Genomic DNA, 13,286 nt, shown 5'->3' with positions numbered 1-13,286 from the left:
ATGTAGGGGTGCCCATATAATAGCAAGTGCATGTCAAAAGCTACATAGAATGCCCACTTTACGGAGGATGGATCGAAAGAAATAATATATCCACAGAATGACAACACAGGTTGACTATGGCGAGGTCTTCGAAAGATCTGAAGGTCTGGTCATCTCTTTTGGGTTGATCTTGGTTTGTTGCTGAGCAGGGAGTTAGGGAAGGCGAAGTGGGCGGTCCGTCGAGGGTTAACTGTGTTGTACACTGGATTGTTGGTGATGTTGAGAAGACAAGATCGAGGAAATTATCTTTGGAGTGTGACGGTTGTGTGACATTCAGTACCACATTGAGGGGGTCGATGGTGTCTATTTTTATTTAGGAGCATAGGTACTCTGGGAGGATGAAGTCATCCAAGAGAGAGGTTTGAGCAAGTCGGATGAACAACGTGTTGAGGACATCTGAGAATTCATCAAATAAGTCCATGTTCTGCCCAGCACACCTGTAAATAAAATGAAAGGTGATAACTACCCCCGGGCGGAGCGGGACTACGAGAAGGTAAACTGAGTTGGGACGAACTCCATGGAACTTCAATCCGCTCTGCCACCCGCCTCCACACCCCCTATTAAAAGGGAATTATACATTAATAAAAACAACGAAATAAACACGTACCTGTACTGCGGCGTCTCTGGGCTGCCCTCCTCCCCTTCCTCTCCATCTCTCTGCTACTTGGGTCAATAATCTTGCGAAAACTGCGCACATTTCTTGCGAGAAATGCACATGCGCACATGCAGTTTTTGCAAGAAGGAGAGAGATGTCAAGGAAGAGGAGGGCAGCCCAGGGACGCCGCAGTACAGGTAAGTGTTTATCTTATTGTTTTTTATTAATGTATAATTACATTTTAATAGGGGGGTGGAGGCGGGGGCTGACCAACTCCGCTCCGGAGTCCGAGGTTTGCCCTATACTCCGCGTTCTCTGCGAAGTAGACAAATCTCCACACACACCGCGGGTGGAGGGGAGTTCTCCGCCCGTGCCTGGTGATAACCTGAATTGCAGTGAATGGGAAATATATGTCAACAGCTCCATTTAGTGGAGTGTTGTTTGCCAACTGTACAGGATCAAGAGGACTTTTGGATGCCGAGACCTCCTCCCTTATGTGCTCAGCTACTATGAATGCCATAGACTGTGGGAAGACTGAGGGATGTGGGGTGAACCATGTTTCTGTGATGAGGAAGGCATCATAACTGTGATAGGTGAGGAGGTCTGAGATGTCTGGGGCCCTACTATGCATAGGGCGCACTTTAAAACAGGTGCGCCGGGCACAAACAGAGAAGGTACGCCCTATAACATAGAATGCGCTGCCCCCAGGGCAGTCACAAACTCGTGCTGCTCTGGGGGCAGCGCACTAATGTGAAATACAGAGCAGCTTTGAAGCAGCCGCTCCGTGTTTCACTGTGCAGGTGGCAACCCGAACGCACTTTAAAGGGGGACTAGAGAGCCCCTTGCAGGCATGTGCAATCAGTGACTGCACCCAACTGCAAGGGGATGTCTGAGTGGGTCCACAGGACCCCCTTTCCACCAACCAGAAGGCTTCTCTCTGGGGGCACACTGACAATGCGCCTCCTGAGAGTGTCTCTACACCCGTGTCTGTAATATGGCGTGGGGGCAGAGGTAAATGGAATCCCTCATTTGCATGGGGCACACCCCCTCGGTAATGATGAAACATGCCATGAAAATTGTGCTCGAGCTTTAAGTGCCTCAGCGCTTTCGGTATTTCAGAAGGGTGCCTACAATCGTCTGCAGCCCCTTCTGTAATACCAAAGAGCACCGGGGCACGCAAAGAGGGGGCAAGCGCTCCTTGCGCTCCCGGGGCACTTTCGGTAATATGCCCCTGGTGTGTGGAGTACTGCACAGCGAGTGTTAATGATCTGGAATGTGTGTTCTTACTTTCAGGGTATTTTTTATTAGGATGTGTACTATGCAGGAGAGGTGTGGCGCCGCGGCCATGGCGACTGACGCTGGACGCTGGAGATCATGGTTCAATCCCCGGCTCCAAAGGCAGGCGTCTGCACAGCACCATTCGACTCTGGGCAATAGCTCGCTTAATCTTCCCAACGGCCCCCAGTGCCGAGATACCCCTTCGGGGGTGATTCATGCGCTATACAAGTACTGAATTTATTTTTTATTTATGTGTTCTAAGCATGGTATGTATGGGGTGCTGGATGAGGCACATGATCATATATTACCTTATACGCTCTAGTGAACAGGCACAATCAAGCGATGCCCTAGTCTGTGTCCTCCCTAACAGTCAATGTTCGTGTCTGTGTCCTCCCTAACAGGCATTGTCTTAGTCTGTCTCTCCTCCCTAATTGGCACTGTCCTAGTCTGTCTCCTCCCTAACCGGCAATGTCCTTGTCTGACTGCTCGCTAATAGGCAACGTCCTTGTCTGTCCTCCCCAAAATGCAACATCCTAGTCTGTGGCCTTCCTTACAGCCGATGTCCTTGTCTGTGTCCTTCCTAACAGGCGATGTCCGGGTGTCTGACTTTCCTAACAGGCGATGTCCTTGTCTGTCTCCTCCATAACAGGCAGCAATGACCTAGCCTGTGTCCTCGCTAACAGGCAATGTCCATGTCTGAGTCTTCCCTAGCAGGCAATGTCTGTGTTCTCCCTAACATGCAATGTCTGTGTCCTCCCTAACAAGCAATGTCTGTGTCCTCCCTAACAAGCAATGTCCTAGTCTATGTCCTCCCTACCAGGCAATGTCCTAGTCTGCGTCCTCCCTAACAGGCAATGTCCTAGTCTGTGTCTGCCCAAACAGGCAATGCCCTAATCTATGTCTTCCCTAACCGGCAATGTCCTAGTCTGTCTCCTTCCTAACAAGCAACGTCCTTATCTGTGTTTTCGCTAACAGGCAATGTCCTAGTCTGTCTCCTCCCTAAAAGGCAACGTCCTTATCTGTGTTCTCAGTATCAGGCAACATCTTTGTCTGTGTCCTCCCTAACAGGCAACATCTTTGTCTGTGTCCTCCCTAACAGGCAACGTCCTTGTCTGTGTCCTCCCTAACAGGCAACATGCTTGTCTGTGTCCTCACTAACAGGCAACATCCTTGTTTTTGTCCTCCATACCAAGCAACATCCTTGTTTGTGTCCTCCCTAACAGGCAACGTCCTTGTCTGTGTTCTCCCTAACAGGCAACATGCTTGACTGTGTCCTCACTAACAGGCAACATCCTTGTCTGTGACCTCCATACCAGACAATGTCCTTGTCTGTGTCCTCCCTAAAAGGCAATGTCCTAGTTTGCATCCTCCCCAACAGGCAATGTCCTAGTCTGCGTCCTCCCTAACAGGCAATATCTTAGTCTGTGTCCTGTCTAACAGGCAATGTCCTAGTTTGCGAACTCCCTAACAGGCAATGTCCATGTCTGTGTCCTCCCTAACAGGCTATGTCCTTGTCTATGTCCGCCCGACCAGGCAATGTCCATGTGTGCACCCACCCTTACAGGCAATGTCCTTGCCTTCATCCTCCCTAACAGGCAATGTCCATATGTGCAGCCTCCCTTACAGGCAATGTCCTTGTCTGCATCCTCCCTAACAGGCAATGTCTGTGTCTGCATCCTCCCTAATAAGCAATGTCCTGGTCTGTGTTCTCTCTAACAGGCAATGTCCTTCTCTCTGTCCTTCCTAACAGCCGATGTCCTTTGATGTATCCTCCATAACAAGCACATCCTTGTCTGTGTCCACTCTAACAGGCAATGTCTGTGTCCTCCACAACAGGCAATGTACCTGTCTGTGTTCTCCCTAACAGGCAATGTCCTTGTCTGCGTTTTCCCTAACAGGCAATGCCCTTGTCTGTATCCTACCTGACAGGCAATGCCCGTGTCTGCGTCCTCCCCTACAGGCAATGTCCTCATCTGTATCCTCTTTAACAGGCAATGTCCTTGTCTGTATCAGCCCTTTGATGCGGACACCCGGGTAATGGGACGGCTTGAAGAGTTGATTGGAGAAGGAAGAAGATAAGAACTCTTGTCACATACATTTACAATACAATACAATGGAAAAGGTGGGGGTAACACCAAAAATACCTGAACATTGAAAAGAAAGGGGAAAGGAAATACAAAGTGCCTAACAGTGGAACATATGGAACAAGACAGAAAAAAAGCCTACTAATTGGAGAGCATCAGGCATGCCAATATGGAAAGGCTCACACAATGAAGAGAACAGGCAAATGGAACACAAGACAGAGGGGATGGGCAAGAAAAAAATAGGAATCCCACACAACACAGAGGGGGGTAGATGGAAGTAGTTGAGCAAAGAACAGGTGGGGTAGACAAGATACAGTTACCTGCACAAGAAGAGGATGCAGTATGAGGAGGGCAGAATTTCCAATTCTGTAAAGAGGGGTTATGGAGGCACAGACTGCACAACTGAGAATGACCATGGGAAGGAGCACAGGCCCTCATCTAAGCAGAGAGAAGGGGGCAAATAAAACCCAAGATAGATCTACACCAAATTCCCTGTGGGCAGATGGCAATGCAGGATGAACACAGAGGAATAAAGAAAATGCCCCCTTCTCTCTGCTTAAAGAAGCCATATAATACAGCTATCAAGCAATATCATAGATCTATTCAGTCAGTACGGGCCTCTTCTTATGCAGAGAAGATCAAGAGCAGTGCTAATCCATCCAAAAGTATCTTTTCGATACTGAAAGAGCTGAAAACATCCACAGCCCTGATTGCCACTCTGATTGCATCTGATGAGCAATGTGATGCTCTGGCCTCCTTTGTGGAGAAGGTGGAGAAGATGTATAATTCCTTCTCTCAGGTTGTGCCTAATTCAGACCTTGCGGGTCGTTCCCCTACTCCTTACACTCCGACTACTTTTCCTGACATCTCCCAGGAGATATTGTCTGTGTTAAGCAGCAAAGTCAAGTCTGGCTACCCATCCGAACCTCTTAAGCCGGCCTATGCAATGAAAATTTTACCGGTGCTCATTCCTCCACTGAGCCATGTGATCAACCCATTTCTCTCTACAGCTATCACACTGAGTACATGGAAACATGCTAGGGTGGTTCCTAAAAAAAACTAACATGGATGCTGCTAAACCGGACATTTTCCGCCCCATCTCCCTCCTGCCCTGGGTCTCTAAACTCTGAGGTCTACGTCAATACCATCTTAACGGGGTACCTGGAGGACAATAACATACTGGACCCCTCCCAGAATGGTTTCTGTGCGGGCCACAGCACGGAATCTGCCATTCTTTCTGTTACCGAATATCTGAGATGGGCCTTAGATGAGGGTCGTACGTCGGCACTGATTCTGCTTGATCTCAGTGCCACGTTCAACACGGTCTCCCATCAGATCCTGTTAAGGCGTCTGGAAGAGGTGAGTATAACCGTTTCCGCCCTGGAGTGGTTTGCCTTCTTTCTTTCCAGAAGGACCTTCCAGGTTGCCGCTCTTCCCTTTACCTCCACAGATTTTGCCACAAATCAGATTATACTGCAGGGCTCTGCTCTGAGCCCTACCCTTTCAATGTGTACATTCAACCGCTGGCAAAAGTGGCCAAGAACAGAAGGTTTACAGTAGTGTTGTATGCAGAGGACACTCAGTAGTCACACTCTCTGATGACATTACCCGGGACGCTTGTAAGTTTCATAGCGATCTTGAGTCTATTTTGGAGTGGATGACTGCCAACGCCAGCAAAGCTGAGGTACTGCTGGTGGGGATAGATGTGGAGCTGTGCAGAGAGCACTGGTGGCCTGCTACAAGGGGGCCAGCACCTGTCCAAAACAGGTGGTAAAAAACCTAGGGGTCTGGATAGACACCGCCCGTTGCTTTTGAACCCAAACCAAGAAGGTGGCAGGGACTTGTTTTGGGTTACTGCAGGGGCTCAGACCTCGCTGGGTTATTTTGATCCCCATATTAGGTAGGTTATTGTCCAGGCCTTGATCCTGTCAAGACTGGACTATGCCAGGTCCCTTTATCTGGGGTTAACCAGTCTGAGATTGTCAGACTACAAAGGGTTCAGAATGCAGCGGCTCGAGCTCTCCTTGGCCTGGCGAGGAGGTGTTCTACTTCGAATGCCATCCGTCACCTCCATTGGCTGCCCGTGGCCAAGCGTTTAGAGTTCAAGGCCCTCTGCAGTACTTTGAAAATCCTTTCTTTTTCCTCTCCATGTCTCCGGACTAATCTTCATACCTTTGATGCTCCCTCCCGCCAAATCTGTTCCATGGTATGGAATCTTGTGGCTGTCCCAAGGGCGAGGAGGCTCGTGCTGGAGGGCGCTCCTTCCGTGTGTTGGCCTCAAAGCTCTGGAATGCGCTCCCCATTTCTATCCGCAGTATAAAGTCCTACCTGCCTTTCCGTAAAGCTGTGAAAACATTCCTCTTTGTTCCGTTATAAGCTCTCTTGCTCTGCTACCAGCTTTGCAGTTTTCTGTTTTCAGCGTCGGGACACCCTTTTGCTGGGGCAGCCGGGCGCTCTACAAGTCACCATAACATAACAGAAAAAGTCAAGAGAACCATGGGCGTCGTTGGGGTAATAAAGAGTAGACAGGTAATATTTTAAATTGTTGACGAAAGACACATAAGGAAACAAGCAGATGAAGCTTTCCTATAGTTTTTTTGTTAACTACACTAAGCACATAAAAGGAGTACCACCAATCAGCCTCCACCAATGAAGAGGGCATGAAGGCAATCACCAATGGAGAGGGGATAAAACCTCCAAAGAAGGGTAGAACAGCCAGCAAGAATGAGACACTTATAACTAGGGCTTCCAGGTTCATGGTTTTTATTGTTCTGACATTTCAGTACTGGAATGCCTGGTGGGTTTTAATGCTGTAAGCACCCATATATAATACACACATAAAAACATGAGCGAAGAAGTACACATCTTCAACCGTTTAAGAGTTATTAACAAAACTCCCCCACCCACACTATTATTTTAACTCCCCGACTGTTCAATCTATCCTATTGGCCTAGCCGTGATGACTTATTTTATGTATTTATCCACATTTAAAAGTAAATACAGACAGGGAAGTATTTATCGGTTTATCTGTAAATATCTGTAACAATTTAAAACTGGGAGCCTTACTGATAGCCTTCACTGAAGTGGAGGACATAACCTCCACAATGTTTATAGCACAGGAACTTCCACCAACAGAGGGGATGATAACTGCCACGAAGGGCGAGGACATAACCTCCACAATGTTAAGAGCACTGGAACCTGCACTAACAGAGAGGGAATGATAACCTCCACCAAGGGAGAGGACATAACCTCCACAATGTAACCAGGGGCGGGGACATAACCTCCACAATCTTAAGAGCACAGGAACCTCCACCAACAAAGGGGAGGAAAACATCCACCAGGGTCGAGTACACAACGTCCACAATGTTAAGAGCACAGGAACCTCCACCAACAGAGAGGGAATGATAACCTCCACGAAGGTTGAGGACATAACCTCAACAATGTTAAGAGCACAGGAACCTCAACCAAAAGAGAGGGAATGATAACCTCCACGAAGGCTGAGGACATAACCTCAACAATGTTAAGAGCACAGGAACCTCCACCAACAGAGAGGGAATGATAACCTCCACGAAGGTTGAGGACATAACCTCAACAATGTTAAGAGCACAGGAACCTCAACCAAAAGAGAGGGAATGATAACCTCCACGAAGGCTGAGGACATAACCTCCACAATGTTAAGAGCACAGGAACCTCCACCAACAGAGAGGGAATGATAACCTCCACGAAGGTCGAGGACATAACCTCCACAATGTTAGGAGCACAGGAACCTCCACCAACAGAGAGGGAATGATAACCTTCACAAAGGTGGAGGACATAACTTCCACAATGTTAAGAGCACAGGAACCTTTAGTACCAGAGAGGGAACGATAACCTCAATGAATGCGGATGTAGTTATGACCCCCAAGAACGGTGAGGGATACAAGCTTCAAAACATAGAAATGGCGACAGACAACTCCTTCATTTAAAAAAAAAAAAAAGAACATTTCAAAGTGATCATCAAGCAGAGATGGTCTGTGAAACTTCACATTATTTAGGCCTCTAAATGGAATGCACAGAACATGTCAACAAAGACTTCACACATAGGCATTTGAGTACAGCATGCAGAGTAACATATGTAGTACCTAGAAAACAAAACCTATAACATGTCCACACCTACTTCAAAGAAGAGGTAGTGAGACAGGAGGTGACAGGCTAGCACCTATCCCAGAGGTAAAGGGCATGGGGAATTTTAAGGAGGGGTGAACTTACATATCTTGCAAAAACTCAAAGTAAGGAAAGTAGGAGGGGATGAAACGGGTGTACTTACATCCCCAAGCAGTGGGATATGTAGGCCACTGGATGAGGTAAGAGAACTGGGACACTGGGAAATAAGTAGATGCAATGAGAACAAGTCTAATGACTCCTTCAAGAAACACACTTTAAAACTAAAATTTAAAAATCTATTATTAGTGAATAAAATGACACAGAAGACATTCTGTGAGTTGGAAAGAATAGTACCGAAAATGCTTGCTAGGCCTCTCAGTTGAAAATATATTTCTTTTAATGTCACAACCATCCAGGTTTCTCACTTTCTGAATCATTTTCTGTGATATTCCTCTGGAACTCCTTGGTCATGGCTTCATGTTGGGTCACATCCTGCCAAACGCTAAGAAAGTCTGTTTGAGATGCTTACGTTGTTTTATATATCTAACTTTCATTGGGCACACTGCGCGTAAATAATTCTGCCAAGGCAACCTGCTATGCGACATCCTGCATGGATATCCTGGGATATCAAAATAGCAAGAACCCCTGCAGTTTCATAGTTGGAGATGTTGCTTCTTGGCAGCTCAGCTTGTGTTGTCATATCCTGCTAGTGCACTTTGGAATGTAATTTCCTGTCAGAGCATAGTTGTTGCCAAAATACCTTCAGACGTAATATTCTTCCTCGTAGTCTGCCAGGGTACAATGAGATATTACTTATCGGGTCATCCTGCGAAGTCCCATCGGGGCTGGATCCAATGGAATGTCTTATAGTGCAAGCGTCATCTGTTGCAATATCCTGCCAAAGCGCCCGTTGACCATACACTGAGCTGTTGTTTCTTGTAGGTCACCGGTGATGTTTTATCGTGCCAGAGCAACCTCATATCATATTCTGGTAGTTGCCTGTCCAGTGGTGAGAGGAAGAAGTGAGTCTACCTGATTTAGCACCCAAGAAATTTGAGGTCTGGCCTGGGGATCCACAGTCATCGTGGAGGAGAGCAGAACCTTGAGCTCCTGAGAGTATCTGTCGAGATAAAATAAACAGAAAATACTGATGAATATCAGGGTTCTACTTTGCAGCCGCCTTCTTGTTATTTATTTAGGGAGCAAAGTGCTTTTCATCCAATATATAAGATGTGCACCAGCGTCTGTTAAGTGTCTTGAAAGTCAACGTCATTGTTAATCTGGGTCTTCTGATTCTATTTGACAAGACAAGCATTTACAATGCAATGGTTTTGCCTTTGCTAAAGTTTGAGCTATTGGCAATGCTCTTTTCATTATTTTTATATATGTTTTTTTTTTAACATAAATAAATGGCATTGTCATTTGCAATGCCACTAGCTTTATCTCTCGCAAATGCCACACACAGACCCACAGAGTCTATACTCTATACAGTTATGTCAACATAACCTGTGTATGCAATCTATTGAAGATGAAGGTACTTAGGGCAATATTTAATCAAATGCTCAGTAAAAAAAACATAGTAATGTAGTTAAGTGTAAACATGAAGTAATCATCCATGTAATAAAACACAATAGGAAAATCTTAATTTATATTACGAAGGAAAAGGTGACCAGTGCCATCTCATTGTAGGTCTAATGCAGATCACAGTAATTACATTGTGTAATGTAAGGCAATGCAAAGAAATCTAAATATCAGTCAACGCAATAAATAGTAGAACAATCAGAGTAATCACTTCTGTAACCTGATGCAATTTGCATGGTTACTGCCCAGATAGCAACTGTTCTTTATCCGTCCTGCATGACAACTTCACATGCAGCAGTTTACTCTGTGTGAGAGTAGCTTCAATTTCTGCTGTACATCGGTTGTGCAAAGGTACCTTGCCCTGTCTGCTCTACTGTACATGCTCTGAATGCGAAAGAAACCTGTAAACTTAATACGAGCTGTGTGGAGACTGCCCAGCAGCTTATACAGTATAAGCCCTGTGCGCCTTGGACGAGATAAGATACAAATTCACAAATATATATTTGGCACTGTCCATGGTTTTCTTTGGTGGTGGTTCGGTCATCATCCAAACGCTAGCACCAGATGTTTCAAATACATTAAAGTGTACATTTTTTTGTTCTGGAGTACAATAACACCATTTCGCACAACATGAAACTAGCCGGGCACATTCCACGATTTAATAAATGTTTTCAGAGCTTGCATAAATGAACACGTCAGTTTCACTCGCTAGCAACAATAGTAATTACTGGAACAGTTTAAGAACTTGTGGGCACACTGAATTATTATTACAAGTAAAACACTTAAAGTTGGATACGCATTGCTATGCCAATAAATTAAACAAAAGCGGGGAGTTGGATTTAAAATATAATTTATACCTGTGGAAATGTGTTTTCAAACCAAACTAAATGAAGACACAAGTACAGTTAGTTCTAGAACAAGAAAAAAAAACTCCAAGCTGTTCAGCTATAAACGACCTGTGGAATACTGTGACAACTTACAAAAAATATAGCAAAGATCTTGTGAAATACGTTAATAACAATCGGGGTACGTGCTGGGCGTGACAGACGGGTCTCCGGAAGTTGGAAAATATTATCGCTTACATTTGGTCCAATACTGTAGTTGGGAACTGCAGTTTTATTAGAAAACAAATTGTCAGTACAAGCAGCTGTGATTATTCAATATTTTTCAATGCACAGAAAAAGTGTATGTATGGAGTAACACCAGAGGAGTTTCAGAATGGGCTGGCGCAGGGGTTGAGGCATTCCTTAAGAAAGGAGGCTGCTGAAGGATGGGTGGGGTTTTGACTGCTGAAACGGGTTGAGAGCATTTAAGAGCGATCGGGTTAAGCGTGGCGGCGGGGACAAAACGAGAGTACACATATAGAGTTGCCATTTAGATATAATTCTCTCTTGCCTTTGACAAAAACGTTTGCATATCCCCTAGTTTTACTTCCTCTCGCGAAAAGTATCCGTCTCTTCACTGCAAGTTAAATGGAAAAGAAAACTCATGCACTTCCTGCCGTAAGATATCTTTTCTGTGGGGACTGAAGCCGTAGTATATTTTTGGGGGTTGAGGGGTGGAATATTCATCGGTTTGAAACGGAAGCGGGAGGGGGGGCGGGAAAGACACGGACAGCGGGAGGGGTTAATAACAATCGGGGTACGTGCTGGGCGTGACAGACGGGTCTGCGGGGCACTGGGTGTAGTCCCGGCTTCCAAAGCAGGTTTGACCGGCACTCTTCATAAAGGGGGTCAGGCTCTACAGAGCGGCGCATAGGGGTTGGCCCCACATGTATGCAAGTTCGGTGCGCCCCTAGCATAAGTGTGTGTTTATAATGTTACTCTGCGGGGTTGTGGGGGTCAGGGGTGATTCGACCTGGGTGGCAGTCATGTGGCACGTGCACTCCTTGCTCCACAAACCTCCAGCAACGTTTTGGAACATCGTTCCCTGAATGTGCCTAAGAGTTTTGCTTGAGAATCCATTAAGAGTTTCTTCGTGACCACAGTAACCTTTAGTCTCCGTTTATGGTAATTAAGGGAAACAATTCTCCACATGTGGTTGCAAATTAAATCGGATTACTGAAGTCATCCCGAGGAGCGGGCTTCGGCGGGAGTTGGTGCTCTTTGGACTAAGCGCTCAGACAATATGAACCACCTGAAAAAAAACATTCCAAGATCTTACATTTCTTTTCACTACTGTGACATTCTGTTGTCATTTGGCTTAATGAACATGGGGCGGGAGGAATGAATCGCCCCCATGCTCCTCTCTACGAGTCTGAGAAAGCCGAACTGGAGATTTAGGGTCTCTGAATTAATATCTCCTGTAATGCACGATCGCTTCCACTATCACTACGCCGCCCGGTACGATAACGGTAATGCGAGACTTGATCGCTAACATTACTTTTTGTGACTGGGGATTTCGTTTCTTCTCATTCCAGTCGTAGAAATGAAACAATTTTAATTTTGTGGGGGGGCAGCTAGGCAGGGTCGCTCACGGAGAGCGTAAGGGGGGGTGCGGGGGCGGGAACGGACACACGGAGAGGGGGGGCGGGGGCGGGAACGGACACACGGAGAGGGGGGGTTGCGGGGGCGGGAACGGACACACAGGTAGCGGGAGGGAGCCTCCCCTAGCCCCAGCACGGAGGGTAAACAAAGCACTCACCTGGACTTCGTTCCGGGGCCGAGGCGGGACTTGCTCTTTCCCCGGGGCTCCTCCTTCGCTCGGGAGCCTCGGGACAGACGACGCAGGCTGTTTCCTGCTCTCCACTCCTCCTCCTTCCGATGACACGGCAGAGGCTGGGCCGGCTGGGCCAATCCCAGCGCGGCCCTGGCTGTATGACGGACGGCTGCTTCCCTTCGGCAGGAAGGCGGGTGTCGGCTCAATGCAGACCCAGATTCGGGGGGGTTCCCAAGAACAGGCTTTCGGCTGACGTAGCCAAAAGCCAAAAATTCTCGGGAACGCCCCCGAATCTGGTCCGGCATTGACGGACAGGCCCGTCTTCCAATGGCTAGCCTCCATTTATGGAGCTAGCCAATGGAAGACGGGGGCCGTTCCTGTCTCCCCTACTATAATCATTAGGTTTTCGCCTGCGCGAAAAAGCTGCGCAGAGCGCACCTTTCGCCAGGCAAAACCTAAAAATGGCTGGCGAATCGAAACCGGGACAGGCTGTGCACGTTACTAATAAATGCGGAGGCAATGCGAGTCAATGAGGGCAGACAAAGCGAGCACCACACCACAACAGCTGAGAATCTACTAAATTATGGCGGATGCAGCTGAGGAGGAAATGCGGGCAGCGCAGGCTCCAGGAAAAATTATAGTATGCAGGATAAATCGGCAGCAGAGTGCAGCGTGCAGCGCAGGCACCTGTAAAAATTGTAATATGCAGGGTAAATCGGCAGCAGAGTGCAGTAAAGATACGATACCCAGGTGGGACCAGGGGTCGTGGGGAGCATCCGCTTCCGAGGGTATCAGGGCGGACCCAGCGCAAACAAAGGACGGAGCGATTGCAGAGATAGTGCTCAACCATGTGTCACGATCAGGTCCTCTGCTTCTATACTGTTTCCCCTCCAAGACCAGCATTTCTG

The 13,286-nt window shown here is 47.1% G+C and overlaps 1 protein-coding gene across 3 annotated transcripts in view; it reads right to left on the bottom strand.

Moving 5' to 3' along the window:
• Positions 1-6,742: 6,742 nt before the first annotated feature.
• The window catches only part of STK16 (serine/threonine kinase 16), a 291,111-nt gene continuing 284,567 nt past the window's right edge, over positions 6,743-13,286 (bottom strand). For all 3 annotated transcript variants that reach the window (XM_086954379.1, XM_086954378.1, XM_086954380.1), the window contains one exon: positions 6,743-9,259. In XM_086954379.1, the coding sequence (XP_086810505.1) occupies positions 9,121-9,259 (139 nt within the window). In that variant the 3' untranslated portion in view covers positions 6,743-9,120. The remainder of the gene's footprint in view (positions 9,260-13,286) is intronic.

The sequence above is a fragment of the Lissotriton vulgaris genome, chromosome 2_1 (assembly GCF_964263255.1).
Source record: "Lissotriton vulgaris chromosome 2_1, aLisVul1.2, whole genome shotgun sequence".
Taxonomy (NCBI): domain Eukaryota; kingdom Metazoa; phylum Chordata; class Amphibia; order Caudata; family Salamandridae; genus Lissotriton; species Lissotriton vulgaris.
This window is presented reverse-complemented; position numbering and strand designations above follow the sequence as displayed.